The 18,456-nt window shown below is 36.4% G+C and overlaps 1 protein-coding gene across 2 annotated transcripts in view; it reads right to left on the bottom strand.

The window, feature by feature from the left end:
* LOC124285374 (hypoxia-inducible factor 1-alpha-like) overlaps positions 1–17,854 on the bottom strand; it is an 87,312-nt gene extending 69,458 nt beyond the window's left edge. For both annotated transcript variants that reach the window (XM_046721598.1, XM_046721596.1), the window contains exon 1: positions 17,696–17,854. In XM_046721598.1, the coding sequence (XP_046577554.1) occupies positions 17,696–17,718 (23 nt within the window). In that variant the 5' untranslated portion in view covers positions 17,719–17,854. The remainder of the gene's footprint in view (positions 1–17,695) is intronic.
* Between the last annotated feature and the right edge of the window lie 602 nt (positions 17,855–18,456).

Consider the following 18,456-nt stretch of genomic DNA (forward strand, 5'->3'; position numbering starts at 1 on the left):
CCATTAAAACCTTAATTAGTTTTATCTTACAATAAAAAATTAAATTCTGTAGAACCACAGCTCTACGTCTTTGAGATGGCCCAGTTGTCTGAGGGATATTTGTTAGATGTGTTCCTCAGGTTTAATAGAAACAAGTGATCGTGAGTTTGAATCCGGAATTGATGTGAACATTTTTCTAGGCTCATCAGTACTGCTTATCCCTGCTGTGACTTTCACAGGGGTTGTAAATACTTAACACCTGAATCAGTTCGTGTTCCCCAACATCGACATACTGATATGAACACCTGAAATACAGAAGGAGTTTAAAGTGAGTTTAGTTTTACGCCGCACTCAGCAATATTCCAGCTATATGACGGCGGTCTGTAAATAATCGAGTCTGGACCAGACAATCCAGTGATCAACATCATGAGGATCGTTCTACGCAATTGGGATACAATGACATGTCAACCAAGCCAGCGAGCCTGACCACCCGATCCCGTTAGTCGCCACTTACAACAAGCATGGGTTACTGAAGGTTCATTCTAACCTGGACTTTCACAGGTGGAGGAGTTTAAAAACAAATTCATTCATACTCACTTACTCATTGACGGGTTTCATTATGAGAGACCAACTTGTTCATCATTGCAGTTGGTCCACTGGCATGGTTATGTGGTACGATCTGTCCACATACAAACGTGATTGGATACATTCCTGTGATAACGCCTATCTGTATCAGTTAGTGTCATTGATAACGAAAATACTACCTCAACAGATCTTCCGACTACCTTGATATTCAGTTCCTATCTGGGACAGATACATGTTTCACAAGTGTGTGAAAGTTTTCATTTGACTTGAAACTCATAAGACGAAAGACACATATATCGAGAAAACATATGTTTCATAGGACATACAGAAGGTATACAAAAAGTGTAAAATGTTTCAAATAAGTTTTCTAATTTTCCTTGAGAATTGTCTTACGCTGTAACTGAAAACAAGATGAAATACCAAATCATACTGTCAAACTGACCATACGCCTGTTTGGTCATATATAATACATTGTAAATAACAACCATTGTACCTCGGCATGAACTTCAGCAAAAACCACAATAACTGTGACAACAACACCTTATATCTGTGTGTGAACTTCAGGAACTTTATCAATTGTGAAAAAAATAACCTTTTCTGTTTTTAACGGAAACTTGAAATATTTGCTTAAATTATCATTACATTCAACATTTTCTCGATGAACCCAGAATCATCTACATTTGACCTGGACATTATTACAATAACTGGACAAAGTAACTGGAACCATAAAGTATGAATAAAGTAATCATTTGGAACCAGATTTGGAATCTCTATGACATTTGCTGCCCACTGGGAGTGAATATCAGCTTCTGGACAGGACTTCTTACACCCGTTAGGGCAACAACGACGTGTATTGTTAATGGCACTCTTCATACACAGCATATACCGGTATGCAGATTTAAATATATATATTCAGAGAACTAACACCCTACATACCTACCTAACTTTAATTTCTTGAGTTGGTTCGGGAACCTGTCTGTTCAGAATAAAAACAAACTTTCAAAAATCGTAAACACTGTGTCTAAAATTATTGGGCTTCCTATCGAAAGTATCGGCAGTTGTTATGAGCAGCAAATTTCAAAAAAGGCAAACAAAATTTTAAGTGATCCTACTCACATACTCTTTTCTGAATATTCATCATTACCTTCTGGACGCAGGCTGCGTATGCCAACTTTTAGAACAAACAGGGTTCGCCACTCATTTGTTCCAGCTAGTATTAGATGCATTAACAACAAATTCTGTGAATGACTTGTCTTTAATTGTCAAATTTCTATTCAATATCTATGTTTGTGTACTAAATTGATGTATTTATATCCTGATTATTTCATGATTACCAATTGCAATGTTATGTATGGCTGCTTTATGAATGAAAAACTGGAGAACGTATGATGCAAAACAAATTTCCCTTGGGACAATAAAGAATTATCTTATCTTATCTTAACTCTGACACATTATGCAATTTGAAGTACCAGTACAACATATGTTGTAGCCATACATAAGCATGGAGAGGTGTAGTGTCCGATAGCTGAGTTCTTACATAGTTCTGTGTTGTGATACTACGCTAATCATGTAACATCCCACAGCTGTGTAGTGATATTCTGATAGTTGTGTTATTTTACTTTATTTTATAGTCATATTAATACTGTGCTTTCTTGAGTATAGCACACACCAGTTTTTTATACATTCCAGGATGAAGTTTAATGTTTTTATCCCAATGCAGTGAGCATGAAACAAGGGAACATACCATGCCAACAAATCTCAAATGAAAAATGCAATTTAATCATGTAATTATACTGTTCGGTAATAAAAAGTGTGCATTGTATATCTGGACTCAAGTTTTAATTTTTTAATTTTTTTTATCAATTTTAATCAAAATTTCATTTAATATTGCATACATTAAATTGACTGAAATCTTTTGCAAAGTTATCAACACTGGACTAAACAACCATTATCTACAGGAACCATGGTCAGGTTACTACTGGTCGCTACTGACTCATTAACACAAACTTTAGTAGACAGAGCATGGATACATTTATCATAAATGTCATATTATTATTTTTTATTTTTTTAATTATACAATATTTATATGGCGCACATATCCAGGCAACTAGTGCTTGCTCAAGGCGCTGGTATTTTTTCCCTCAATCATTGGATGTCAATCTAATCGGCACATCGTGTTATCAATCTCAACTCCCTGGGGAGCATGCAACTCTTGCAGCCACTAGTCGCACTGAGTTATTGAGGCTTTCTCATCCCATCTCATACACGTTTATAGTCATATTTGTTGCAGTCTGCAGTTTATATGATCCCAACTTTGGAAACCTCGACAATGACTTGTCAAGTATTTCTATCATAAAACACATCCGAACACAGCGATCTGCTGTATCAAAGTTCTATGTACTTTTCTTTATTTTAAACATCTTTATTGACATTTCAGCTAAAATTATAACATTCATATATTACCGTTTCCTTAACAGTAGTTCAAAGTACAGCTTTTCCGATCATTGCATCAAATCTGTTTGAAGTTACTTATTGGGTACGTCTTAACTGAATCACCAGCAGATTGGGAGGAAGGGTGTGCACAGCTGATTGCTATTTCCAGCTTAGTTTACGAGACACTACACATGGTAATCTCAATCTCTGCTTGTAATCTCAATACAACAATGCTTGGCAGAACAGGAGACATAAATTAAATTGTTTCCATTTGTGAAATTTAGGGGGGGGGGGGGGCAAGATTGTTAATACATGTCAACTGATATCTGAATTCACTACAGGATTATGACGTCGTTTTTTGTCTGTACAAAACATTCAAAATATCTTTTTTCTAAATACTGAATCCCTTAGATCGCGTGGACATAACACTTGGAATATTACTATGCGCAAGGTGTGAAGGCCATTTCTGGTGTCACCTGCCATAATATTGCTGGATTATTGCTAAAAGTGGCATAAAACTAAACTCACTCACTCACTGAACTCAACAATCAAGTATCAAATTGTAATTGAATATAACCACTTAGATAAGAATAAATTACACGTTTTGTTGAAGGTGACACTGATTAGAGAACTGTTCTGTACATAATGTATCAGTGAAGTATTGACAAGCCTGGTCAGGAACTAACATCTGCCACTCAATCTCCAACCATTCTTGAAACATTGTCATAGTGACGGATATGAATATCAAATTCAACTCGGATATGAGAAAACTTGAAGTTCTGGCTTCCTGCCCATTAAGAATTAATGCTTCATAAAAACACAAGTTTTCACAATTATGATTTTCAAGATAAGAACACCAATATTCAAGGAATAGAAGAAAAAGCAAAAATACATCTGGTACTGATAATCAAGAAATACATTTCCTTTATGTCGATAATTAAAGAATGCATGTCTCAGGGTTCAACATGTTCAATACCTAAAGAATAAAGGAATACTTGAAAATAATAAAGGAATTGTCAAGATACAAAAGACACCTATAATCAAGAGAGCTGAAAGGACACCTGTAATCAAGTTATACAAGGACAAATGGATAAAAGGAATCAGAGGACAACTGCACTCAAGGAACATCTATAATCAAGGAATACAATGGACACCTATAATGGAGGATATAAGGGACATCTCTTATCAAAGAATGCAAGACCAGGTATACAGAAGACATCAAAGTTATCAAGGAATACATTTTACATCTATAATCAAGGAATACAAGAGTCATCTTGAAACAAAAAATACACCTGTAATCAAGGAATACAAGGGATACCTGTACTAAAAAATGCAAAGACACCTTTAATCAAAGACTATGATTGACATGTGTAATCAAGGAATACAACGGACCCATCCCATCAAAGTGAGTGAGTGAGTGAGTTCAGGTTTATGCCGCTTTTAGCAATATTCCATACATTGTACGCATGTGGGGAATCGAACCTGGGTCTTCGGTGTGACGAGCGAACACTTTAACCACTAGGCTATCCCACCACACCCAAAGAGAACCAGGGACACCTTTAACCAAATTATTGCATGGAATAATTCTATTGTTGCTGGTAATGTTTTTATAATTTCAGACCATTGCCACTCATTGATCTGTAACAGAAGCAAAGAGTGCATTAGTGGATAGAGTAACGTCACAAATACACCGATACCATGTTGTAGGGATTACACCTTCTCAGTAAAGTACAGGTTCTAGTACTTTTGGGGGGTTGAGTCCCATCCGAGAACACATTTGTTTTGAATGGCAAGATGAAATTCCTAAAAGTAAGGCTGATAAATCAGTAAATTCTCTCCCTTCATCAAGTTATGTAAATCACAGACACTCCATCCTTGTTAACCCGCGGACAGTCAGTACGGGTGAAACAAAGGATTTATCACTGTCTCTACTGTAAGTGCAGGGATCAACACTGGGAGGGAGTAACTCCTGTTTTAAGCCGCACACAGCAAGCCTTTATGATAACTGAATTTTTACCATACAAATCTGTCTGTTTTATGTGATGTGATATATCACCATGACTATATCATGTCAAAACAAGACCATGCATTTGTTTCATTTGTTTTGTGGAGGATTTCTTGAAGAAGAAGAAAAGATTAGGTTTTTTTGTTTGCTATGCTATATTGTATTTCAACTAAAAAAAATATTCAATTTTATGTCAACATATTTAATGAATTTCCTGATCCATAGAAAAGCTGATTAAGCTTTTTATCATCTGCTTTACTGGATATAGTTAAAAAATACAAACTACTTTTCAGTTAGACACAGCTTGAACATGTTGATATGTCCCATATGGCATCAGTGAAAAGGTCATAGTGCTAAGTGGAAACATCTTCCCTTGTGACTACCATTCTCTTTTAATGAAAACTAAGATGTAAGGTAATTGCTTCTGACATTTTCCAAAATGACACAGCGACATGGCTCTCAATCATTTTAAAATCTTCCCTTGTTTTTTTGTTTTAAGTTTGTTTAACAAGATTCTTTATATGGGATAAACATTCAAAATGGTGGCCTTTACAAAAAATACTTTTGTAGCATAACTGTTTGATGGCATTGAAAAAGAAAGACCTATGCAAGTCCCTGGGCACCGTTTCATTATATTTTATTTTATGATTATAATTTAGGAAACGTTTTTCTGTAAAATATGTTCATTTCCGAGACTAGATATTAGTCTAACAGGTAGAGTACATGCCTATTCCCTGGTACACAATGGTACAGTACAAGCCTATACACTGGTACACAATGGTTGGGTACAAGCCTATACACTGGTACACAATGGTAGGGTACAAGCCTATTCCCTGGTACACAATGGTAGGGTACAAGCCTATACACTGGTACACAATGGTTGGGTACAAGCCTATACACTGGTACACAATGGTAGGGTACAAGCCTATTCACTGGTACACAATGGTAGGGTACAAGCCTATACACTGGTACACAATGGTTGGGTACAAGCCTATTCACTGGTACACAATGGTAGGGTACAAGCCTATACACTGGTACACAATGGTAGGGTACAAAGCCTACACTGGTACACAATGGTAGGGTACAAGCCTATACACTGGTACACAATGGTGGGGTAGGGTACAAGCCTATACACTGGTACACAATGGTAGGGTACAAGCCTATACACTGGTACACAATGGTAGGGTACAAGCCTATACACTGGTACACAATGGTAGGGTACAAGCCTATACACTGGTACACAATGGTAGGGTACAAGCCTATTCACTGCTCAGGTACATTCAATGGTAGGGTACAAGCCTATACACTGGTACACAATGGTAGGGTACAAGCCTATACACTGGTACATGGTACACAATGGTAGGGTACAAGCCTATTCACACTGGTACACAATGGTAGGGTACAAGCCTATTACACTGGTACACAAAGGGTACAAGCCTATTCACTGGTTGGTGGTACAAGCCTATACTATTCACTGCTCAAGTAAATTCACTGGTTGTGTACAAGCCTATTCACTAGTAAAACACAAAATTATTCACTACTACTGAACAAACATGTTCACTGTTAGTGTACAAAGTTCATTGATTGTGTACAGTTACAGATCCATTCATTGGCTGTGTACAGAGTTACAGACCCATTCATTGGTTGTGTACAAGCCCAGTTAATCCCACAAGGAAGTAGACCTGTCTGGGAAACACTGAGGCCCCACAACAATAGAAGTTTCTTGGTACATATTTCACAACAATACCACCAGGAAGGACACCGATCATTCTAGTTACTACAAGTTACAATTATCTCACCAGGTTATGCAAAACTCACCAGGTTATGCAAAACTTGTGAATAATAATTCTGATATCTGGTGTCCATATTCACTGTTTAAATAAACAGATTGTGAATCAAACATGTGAACTATGTGAAACACCATCAAATGTAACGTTTACAAAATCTTTTCTTGGAGAGACAAGGAATCAATATCATCATTTAATTCTTAAATTTATTCAAATTTGTGTTTTCACCCATTTTTTAATTTTGAAGACTATTGTTTTTGGTATCTCTTTTTATTGTTCTTATTCCTGTTTTCAGTGAAATACAAGCCATCTTCACAAGACCTGCAACTTTTATAAACAAAACTAAATTCAAATGACCTAATTGTAAAATAATTAAAGCATATTTGTATTTTTTACCAAATTTGCCAGGGGCCTGGTCCTGAATATTGGCTATCAACTGCATAAATCCATGCCATAAAGAGGTACACATTCAAGCTTTTAAAGGATCAACACCATTTGAACAAACCTGGACATAATTTATAACTGGTATGCCATGGTGGATCCATTTCTCTCATGCTGTTCCAGAGGAGACAATAGTTACAGACGGTGTCTCCACCAGCGACAAACAGGTGATGGACAGACAGTACAGAAAAACAGTTGTTACACAATGATTGATAAGAGAAGTATCTAACACTGATATTGTCATTATAATGGCTGTCATGTGTTGTTATGAAACCGTATTACACGGTAGTACAATAACATGACCTAGTCCGCATGACAATGAATGGTGTCATGTTGTGGTCACCGACACCACCAGTACAGACAGATATCATGTTACACACAATGTCATTTCACCGACAGAACCTTTCACAACCTTTCTGAATACTTGTAATTCTTCACTTGAAAAAGTATGCACCTAAAACAGAGATAGTTTCACTTATCTTTGACCTTGATCTCTTCTGCTACACAGGGGATTTGAATGAAAAACATTACATATCAAAATTGTTCTGTTTATTTAATAGAAAACTTGCAAAATCCAATATAAATTAATGATTAAATAATTAGTTTTCTATCCCCATCCTATCACTATACAATCATCCCGCCGTACTTCATGATATTAACATAATTTTCTCCACTTTTTGCAGTATTCCAGAAATATTCTGGCAGGAAAAAATTCACACACTGTAACCAAGAGCAGACTTGAACCAGGGTTTTTGGCATCATGAGTGAACACTTTCATCACTAGACTACCCTGACACCCTTCTATTCACCAAGGGATGGGACCCGTGAAGATCCGGGGTAGAATAGGTCTTCAGCAACCCATTCTTGTCATAAAAGGCGACTTTGCTTGTCGTAAAAGGCGACTAACGGGATCGGGTGGTCAGGCTCGCTGACTTGGTTGACACATGTCATCGGTTCCCAATTGCGCAGATCGATGCTCATGCTGTTGATCACTGGATTGTCTGGTCCAGACTCGATTATTTACAGACCGCCGCCATATAGCTGGAATATTGCTGAGTGCGGCGTACAACTCAACTCACTCACTCACTCACTCACTCACTCACTCACCAAGGGATGAAGGCAATTGCTACACTAACTCCTAGTACTCTCACTTTATCAAATACCCTTTTGCCTCGATTATCTGGATCTTGCAGTACTTCACTTCCATGTTTAAATAATGACAATTTAACTATGGCAAGTGTTATTGCTTATTAAAATTAGTATCATTATTATTATTTAAATGCTGTCTCTTTTCACAGTATTTACCAGAAGTAATCAATATTTACTGTCAATGATGGCAACCATGTTAGAAGTGGGTGTCGATTAATCACGCAGAGATACCAACCCTAATTTAGCCCAATTAGTATTTTGAACAAAAACTGATGCAAAAATTAGTAATTTTTGGCCAAAATTGGTATTAACATTTCAAAGAATTTTCATATCTAATAAAATATATATAGATTTTCTAAGAATTTGTAATTAACATTGTACTCACCTAAATCAGTAATAAGTATCCACATATAGCTTGATACTGAATAAAAAGTGGTTGAAATTTATTGTGTCTGGTACGTATGCTATGTGATAATCTAATTTGTATATATTTATTGCTATCGTAGTAGCATATTTTGTGTTGTTGTTTTTTGTAACGAATACGATAAAATCATATGGATGGGCATCTCTGATCATGTGGTATGGCTCTAATTATCTTTAGATGCACATTAAAATGTTCTGATCATGCATACATGGCCGATTCTGGATTCACAGAGATCCTGGCACAGCCAAGGGAGGCAACTCTGCACAGTCAGCCAGCCATGCTCTTGTGTGCACCAAGCTAGTAAGAATGAGTCATGGTGAAAATCAGAGTACAGGTGTGAACTGTAATGGGTCCGTGTGCCTTTACCCCAATACAAATTACAAAACAAAAACAAACCCTTTCCACAAAGCCAGACCAATATTTTCTGATTGTTTTCCAGTTTTTCTTGCTCAAACTATGTGGCACTAGAAGTGCAACATGCAGGTTATGTTCATCTGCAGGCAAGTAAAACTGACATCAAGGATGCTGTAGTTTGCAATCAGAACATTCAAGATGTGACCTGAATATGCTTGCAGAGTTTTATAAAGTGCTTCACAACTGTCTCAGTTTAGCTCTCATAACATGCAAAACTACTACAATAGAATTTTGTACTAACCCCTAACATAACTTTTGTGAAATAGTTACTGTTTTCACTAATTGAAATTAATAAATATTTATTAGTAACGTAAGACAATTGGTCTGAAAAGGGAAGAACTCCAAGAAACTTATAGATCTGATGATTATATATTTCAAACCAACATTCATGGGCAAAATTAGTCATTGGATGAACATGATGAATATTCTTGTTTTTTTAGGACACATCATGTTGTTGACAATTCTCTCTATTCATACCTCGGAGTTGCTGATCTAAATCACGTAGACATTTGTCATTCCTGAAAAACATCATTTTTTGCTTTAAATTGAATTATGATTTAATGCATTTAAAGGGCAAAGAGGCTTTTCATGATTTACTGGAATGAATTTACAATATTGTACAATAACATCAGTTGAAAAGGGGTAAGTTTGAACCAAAATGACTTCCTTTTTTTGATGTAAGGTAAACATGCCCTAAGCATGACTGACTGAGTTTGGTTTTACGCCACTTTTAGCAATATTCCGGCAAGATCACGGCAGGGGACACCAGAAATGGGCTTCACACATAGTACCCATGTGGGCCCTAAGCATGACTTAATACAGTGATGAAACATGCTATAAAACATGTCAGTACAATACGATACAATATACACAGATACCATTGTCTCACAACATTGTTTATATCATTAGCCAATCAGCTTTACATTCTGTATATTCACTCCTCATGTATACGATGCAGGTGATTCAGTGTGCAACATAAATACATCAATAAATCTGGAGGAATTGTGAGACAGTCACAATACATTAACACAACTTTATCTCTGAAAGAAGTATTGTGGTTTGGTTTGTGTTTGTTCAGTAATATTCCAGCTATAGAGCTATGTAAATAATCAAGTTTGGACCACACGATCCAGTGAGTGACATCAGGAGCGTTGATCTACAAAATTGGGAAACAATGACCTGGATAAACCAAATCAGCATACCACCCAGTGCTGTCAGTCATTTCTTTGAACAAGCATTGATTGTGGAAGACAAATTCTGACCTGGATCTTCTATCAATTATAACATCAACATTTTCCTTCAAGAAGAGATGATCAATAACAATTATAACATCAACATTTTCCTTCAGGAACAGATCATCAACAACAATTATAACATAAACATTTTCCTTCAGAAACATATCATCAATAACAATTATAATATCAATATTTTCCTTCAGGAACAGATCATCAATAACAATTATAACATCAACATTTCCCTTCAGGAACAGATCATCAAAAAAATTATAACCATCAACATTTCCCTTCAGAAACAGATCAATAACAATTATAACCATCAACATTTTCCTTCAGGAACAGATCATCAAAAACAATGATAACCATCAATGATCAATAACAATTTTAACATGAACATTTTGCCTCAGGGACAGATTATCAATAACAATTATAACCAACAATGTTTAATCTTCTTAGAATGAGAATGATAACCGACAGTGATTGTCTTCAAGAACAGATGCAAAAAGAGAATCATTATCCAGATTGTAAACATTCAGGAAGAGAAGCAAAGTTAGAGTCATAATCCATAACATAACTTGTCAGGAAGAGACACAACATGACAATTAGCACCCACATGCCTAGCAATGTAAAAATTGTGTTTTATTTGTTGAAATTTGTACCAAGATGCATATACTTGAAACATACACAATAACTCTATAAACTATACAACTATATGCATCCAGACAGTATTTGTAGGACTCGAGTGCATATTCAACTTGTATAGATTACTGTTCAGTCTTTCGATGTGCCAACTTGATGTATAGCTTTGGTAATTCATGTTCTGACATGCAAACTGCACAAATGACATCAGCTGATATAATCTGATTACCCATGCAGCATTTAATTCAGTTTTAAAAGAGTGATTGAGATCTTATTTAGATTTTGTGTCAGCTTAATATATGATGTGTCAGATTGTGGGTCTTTATGCATGAGCCAACAGGGGTTTGTGTAACTGATAAAAGCATTACACTAATGCTGGAAAACGTCAACATGATACATTATCAGACATTAGGTTAAAAACAGTTACTGAGGCCAGACAAGAAGCACTGAACAAATACATAGAAAGAGACTATCAGTCATTGGAAGCTAAGAATGAGAGGGTCAGTTCACAGACAGACACATCTTTAAAATATGAATTGAATGACCTCAGACATCAGTCTGATGATGCAGGAGATCTGGATTTATACTGAATAATTAATAACTATACGTTTATGACATAATGCATAGCTATTGGGTTATGTAACACACCTGATGAAACAAATAGTAGGGCTGACTATTGAGGGGGAAACAAATATCGTGATAGCAATAGTCTTTTGCAACATACTATTGTGATAGCGATAGTCTATTATGACCAACTATTTCAATACTATTGCAAAAGGTTGTTTTTATCTTTGAATTGTCTCATTTGAAGTCATTTCCAAAATGAATGCACAGTTTATATGAAATAAAAACATGTTGAAGTAGTTTCTGTCTCTATTAATAACTGACTAAAAATTTAAATCCAGATCAAGTAAACAGTTAAAACATGAACTCAATGAAGCTGCAAGTCTGTACCCAAGCATGCTGTATTTTGTGCTGTGCATACTGTATTTTGTGCTGCACATACTGTATTTTGTGCTGCGCATTTATCAACGGAAGTCAATAACTGAACTATCGATAGTCACACATACTATCGATAGTTTTTTATTTCTACCATGGATTAATTGCTATTGGAGACTCAAATATTGCAATCCATCGATAGTTCGATGCATCATTACAGCCCTAACAAATAGTAATCGAAAGAAGATCCGATTGTTTTCACATGATGATAACGAATCTCACAGCTATGACTAGTTAACTAAAGACATGTAAAACATGCAATGTTCTTTTGAGAAATATATCACTATTATCATCCTATAATTTTTATATCAAATATCAAATCATTAAAAAATGTAAAGTACAATGTGATATCAAATATTAAATCATTAAAATATATATAGTACAATGTGATATCGAATATTAAATCATTCAAAATGTTTAGGGATCGTTCATAATTTATGGCCAGGGGGGTGATGATGATTCTTATGGAGAAGCATGTACAATGTGAATTCCCCTAAAATTTATGTACAAAGTAAGTGACCCCCTGCATGTCATGTACAAAATCAATGACACCCCCCTTCCCCTTCCAATATTTTTTAAGCATAATTTTTAAATATTATTATGTACAAAATTGCTGATCCCCCTAGAAACATGTGTACAAAATTGATGACCACCGCTACCTCCCAGAACAAAATGGATGACCCCCTTAAAATCATCATCACCCCCCCTAGCCATAAATTATGAACAGTCCCTTAGCCATGATAAAGTTGATCAGAAAGTGTCTTCAGCATATCCCATAATTCCCCATGAGAGGAAAGATTGTTACATGTGGGGGGCAGTGGGGTAGCCTAATGGTTAAAGCGTTGGCTTGTCACGCCGAAGACCCGGATTCGAATCCCCACATGGGCACAATGTGTGAAGCCCATTTCTGGTGTCCCCCGCCATGATGTTGCTGGAATATTGCTAAAAGCGGCGTAAAACCAAACTCAGTCAGTGTTACATGTGGTCTTGTGTACAGTGACAGTTCACTAACCAGGTGAAGTTAAACAACACCGGTCACGGAAAGTAGTTGAAAGGGTGACTGTGTTTGGCAGCTTGACTCTTGAGAATTTCTAGGATTTCAGTGCTGACCCATAATGAAGCACTGTTTACTTGTCCTGCCTCAATAGGGAGAGACTTTGTTCAAAATATGCATCTGTTTAGTTAGCAGTGAATGGGTAACAAGTAGGATGAGATGGTAATATGGCTGTTAACCTTATAGCCCTCATGGACATCTTATGTTGTATGATCCCCAGGGAGCTGATAATGAAAACTGAGCCCAAATCCACTGACTGCTGTAATAAAACTAACAATAACACAGTGTTATTGGAATATACTTGATGAATGGAATATGGCACATTAAAAATGGATTTATTACAATTAACTCGGAGGTCTGACAAGTGTCCTAAATTAAATACAATGTATGTACAGGAGCATTAATGCCTGAGTTGAAAAGTCATGCAACTAAAAATGAGCCCTCATATTCTTATACTACAGATCAAACAGATATTCATCAAACAAAACAAATGAAAGCAATCTGTTGTGAACTATTAGCTGACTAAACTATCTCTACATATGGTAATCTCTTCTCCAAAATCATTTTTCTATTGTTATTATTTAGGAAACACTGAAAAATCATATCATATCATATGAAAGTATACATCTCTATCAATCCATGACTATAACCAATTGCAATGCATGGTATTACCAGTATACCGGTATATTGGAATACGTTTTTCAAATGATACGCATTGCAATATTTTGCTGAGAACCGGTATATTGGGTAAAGAACAGATATCAAGTTTTTGTGATTATCTTTATGACTTAAATTATAATCTACGCAAACTTCCATTCACAACAAATGTTTTCCTGCGTTATTCAATGACAAAATGGCATACTGTAATACTATAAATTGTATAAAAGGAAAAATTAATCCATGACTATGCAACCTATTTTGAGATCGCTGTTGACAGAACCATAACATGTATATTTATGGACTTATAATGTTGTAAACAGGATTGACATGCACAATTAGTGTCACTCAGTGTCAAACACTTAAGTTCCCAATATATTGCAAAACGGGTACCTGAATCACAATATATTGCAATACAGTTTATTTGCCAATACACAGCCCTAATAAACAAGCACCTGTTAGGAATGAAATTTGCTACTGATTTTATATTACAATTGTATCTAATTGTGAACTTCCCACCACTTGATCCACTGACAAATACATATTGAATGAGATAAATCTGTTGAATTATTCATCAGCAATCCACACTGTTTATATATTCAATGATTCCAGCTCACTAGTGTCAGTGAGAAGATTCCTAGCTTTACACTGACAGTTGATTTATTGGGAGTAGAAGGTGATGTATCAGGTTCAGTTTACATCACTCTAGCATTTATCAAAGGACATCATTCAAGTATCATGTTCCAATGAAATTTTAAACATTTCAAATATTATTTCCTTATATCATATACAACACAGTACAAGGAAATAGTGTGTAATAGGTTACCTCTGTAAACAGTCCCCATGTATTCCCTTGCACATACAATACCTGCCCCTCCCAGACCCCACCCCAACCCTCTCTCTGCCACTTCTCATAAAATGAATATATACAGATTGATTCTTGATTCGAGTGTCTTTCATACACTATAGGAAGGCAGCAGTTTATGGATGTCTTACTTGTATATACATAAAACAACAAACAGACAACAAAATTTACAGAACCATTCATCGAAATCATCAGACAATTTATCACAGCAGTACAAACATGCTATTAAGGAGTCGTGTTGTAACACACATAGGGATTGTAGTATTGTGAGTGAGTGCTTTTAGCACCATTCCAGCAATGTCATGGCGGGGACACCAGAATGGGTTTCAAACATTGTACCCATGTGGGGAATAGAGCCTGGCTCTTCGGTGTGACGAGCAAACGCTTTAACCACTGGGACACCTTACAGCCCTCACAACAGTACAAATATGCTATTAAGGATATGCTATACATTACCCAGACAGGGGCGGTGGGGTAGCCTAATGGTTAAAACGTTGGCTTGTCACGCCGAAGACCCGGGTTCGAATCCCCACATGGGTACAATGTGTGAAGCCCATTTCTGGTGTCCCCCGCCGTGATGTTGCTTGAATATTGCTAAAAGCGGCATAAAACCAAACTCAGTCAGTCAGTCATTACCCAGACATACGATCACAGCCTGCTACCAAGTGTTAAATAGCATGGTAGGCACTACAGCCTTCATCTGAGAAGGTAGGAAATAGGTCATTTACAAACGATAATTTACCCAGTGTTGTTGACGATGCACCATTTTAACCACTGACAGAAAGGTCACAAAATGTCCGTTAGTAATCCCTTGTTATCCTGCTTGTAGATGTTAGATATAATATTTCAATCAAATTGCATAAATATTGTCTCCATTTGCTATATGTATGTCCTATGTTCCCCACTGTATAAATATACAACATTCTGTTCATTAAAGCGCTCCATAACGTTGGTTTGTTGTTTTACGCCAAACTCAGCAATATTCCAGCTATGTGGCGGCAGTCTGTAAATAATCGAGACAATCTAGTGATCAACAGCATGAGCATCAATCTACACAATTGGGATATGATGACATGTGTCAGCGAGCATGACCACACGATCCGTTAGCATGGGTTACTGAGGACCAATTCTAACCCGGATCTTCACGGGTATACATAAGGTCACATGAACCACCATGTCGCTACTGTAGATAATCATATACAACCTACATACTACAAGCACCACTTGTGTCTATCTCTCAGAGTCTTAAAGGTAACAGTTGTTTTTTTTGATGATTCTTTTTATCAAAAGATATTTTATATTTTTGTTCAAATTATTACTAATATATCAATATATGCATTCAAGAAGAATTTCTACTTTTGATATCATTAGGTTTTGTCTCATTCAGCTGGTTATCAAACAGTCACTCATCAATATGCCAGCGTTATCATGTGGGTCTGTAAATAATCAGGTCTGGACCAGACAATCCAGTGATTGAAACGGTGAGCATCAATCCACACAGTGGAATACAATGATGTGCAATCACCACACATATGCACACACGCACGCACGCACACACACGCACACACACACATCTTGACAAGGAGACCATCTGAATCACCCTGACACGGGCAGGGCAAGCATGTGTTTTGGGGCAGACATATGTTTTTACCCATAATGCCCACGATGTATTAACTTAGGTAAGCTGTATATATATTCAAAACAAATAAGGACACTAAATAGTTCATGTCCAGAGAGTTGACTTTATAAGGGTCTTAACAGGTATTCGAAAAAATAATTGTCCCCGCCACTTGGTAAAAATCATTATTTTGTCTAAAATTAGGATTCTAAAGTCCTTACTTTCATAAAAGGTGAGCTACTTGATATTCTGTTTAAACAGTGCATTCAAGTATAGTATATAGTAGTAAAAATACAAACATTAAATTGTCATGCCAAAGACTTAGGTTGGAGTACAATGTGTGAAGCTCATTTCTGATATCCCTTGCCGTGATATTGTTGGAATACTGCTAAATGCGGCATAAAACTATACTAACTCACTCACTCACTCACTCACTCACTCACTCCAAACATTAAATTAAAGACCCTTATTCCCTTTAATACTGTTACCAGTGAACTGCAAGTCGCCCTTAGAAAGCAATTAGGTCAGTACCACAACATCATGAATACTGGGAAAATCCAGTTTTGTAAATTATACTGACTCTTGCTGCAGGCTCAGGGCTGAATATGGGCCTCTGACATTACTCCCTGGTCAAACAACAAAAAGTTTAAAGTTTTAACACAACTTCTTTTCTTGTGAATGTAAAAAAATAAACTTTCTCCATGTATTTGCAACCCCCAACTGCAGGGGATCTGCTAGACTCAATCAAGCGCTCCCACAATGGTCTACATTGTTTAATAATGTTCATATTACTGATAAAATGTAATACTCCTTACAATAAACAACAGTTATGTTGCCGTTGCGGTGTTTTCACAGCTATGATGTATAGCACTGTTGATTAAATGTACCCAAATTAAGACAAATAACGTTTTATATGACACAGTTTCAGTTTGACTCTAAGACCACATGTCGACCCAGTAAACTCACTACGTAATCAAATCGGTCAAAATGGTGTCCGATCACAAATAGTCCCATGTTAAGCTAACTCTTTCCTTAAAACAACAACTCATTAAAAGGAAATTAGTTGACAAAACAATCAACTAAGTATCGGTCACATAATAGTGTATTGTTTTAACATAAGTATTTTCTCACTTATCGAAGGTCAAAGTCTAACGTCAGTTTTTTTTTTCTTATCAAAATCTGCTCATCCACAACAATAATGTCCCATGACAGCTGGTAGATCTAGCCTGGAATAAACCAGTCAAAGACGACCGTCCAACTAGTCCGATTTGCATAACGGTACAGCTTCAATGAAAACCCAAGTAGTGGAACAATATACAGTGTGTGAAAACAACTACACCGTCTGTGCATCAGCCGATATACAGCCCCACCGACGATTTCATGTCTGGCCACGATACATGTGATCTCCTACCTTTTCTTGTCTTTGGATGTCATCGTTAACGGTATTCCGCGGGTTATGTAATATGGTACTTCCAGGTACGACTGTTCTGGTTCAACGAATAAATCCTGTATGAAAGCACTTCTCTCAAATGTTTAGATCTGTGACACTGTATATGTGACGTCACTCGACTATGTTCGGCCCTTTCCGGACTGCGTTCAGGCGTCCTCGAATATTCCCGACTGCACTCAATCGAGAGGCTATTAATCCTCAAATGAAAACATGGTGTTTGTTATTTTCCTAACAGCCTATCTCCAGTAAACATCCACATGTCATAAATCGGTGAGATCTGTACATAAAAGGAACTGTATTAAATATTAAGTTACTTAAACACGTAACCATGCGAGCTCCAGATATTTATTTGACTCCGTTGTACTTACTCACAAGTTATCATTCATAATGGGTAATTTATTGGGGTAAAATGAGTTTTACTTGGAGTAAGTGAGTATGGTTTTACGCCGCTTTTAGCAATATTCCAGCAAACATTTGCAGACTACTTCGAACCATTTTGTACAGCATCAGTATATTTTTACTCCCCTGGGTCTAGTCTTTGGGATATTTATTTATTTTTTTTAAAAATCCTGCTTACATGTTGTTTCAGATTACTTCCGATTTGGGAACATTTGGAGAAGCTCTTTAGAATGGTAAGGTGAGGTGAGGTGAAACTTGGTTAAACGTCGTACTTGAGAATATTTCGCTCATATGACGACGTGCATGCGTGTGTATGTGTATGT

The sequence above is a fragment of the Haliotis rubra genome, unplaced genomic scaffold (genome assembly GCF_003918875.1).
Source record: "Haliotis rubra isolate DU_JTF1 unplaced genomic scaffold, ASM391887v1 Scf36, whole genome shotgun sequence".
NCBI classification, from domain to species: domain Eukaryota; kingdom Metazoa; phylum Mollusca; class Gastropoda; order Lepetellida; family Haliotidae; genus Haliotis; species Haliotis rubra.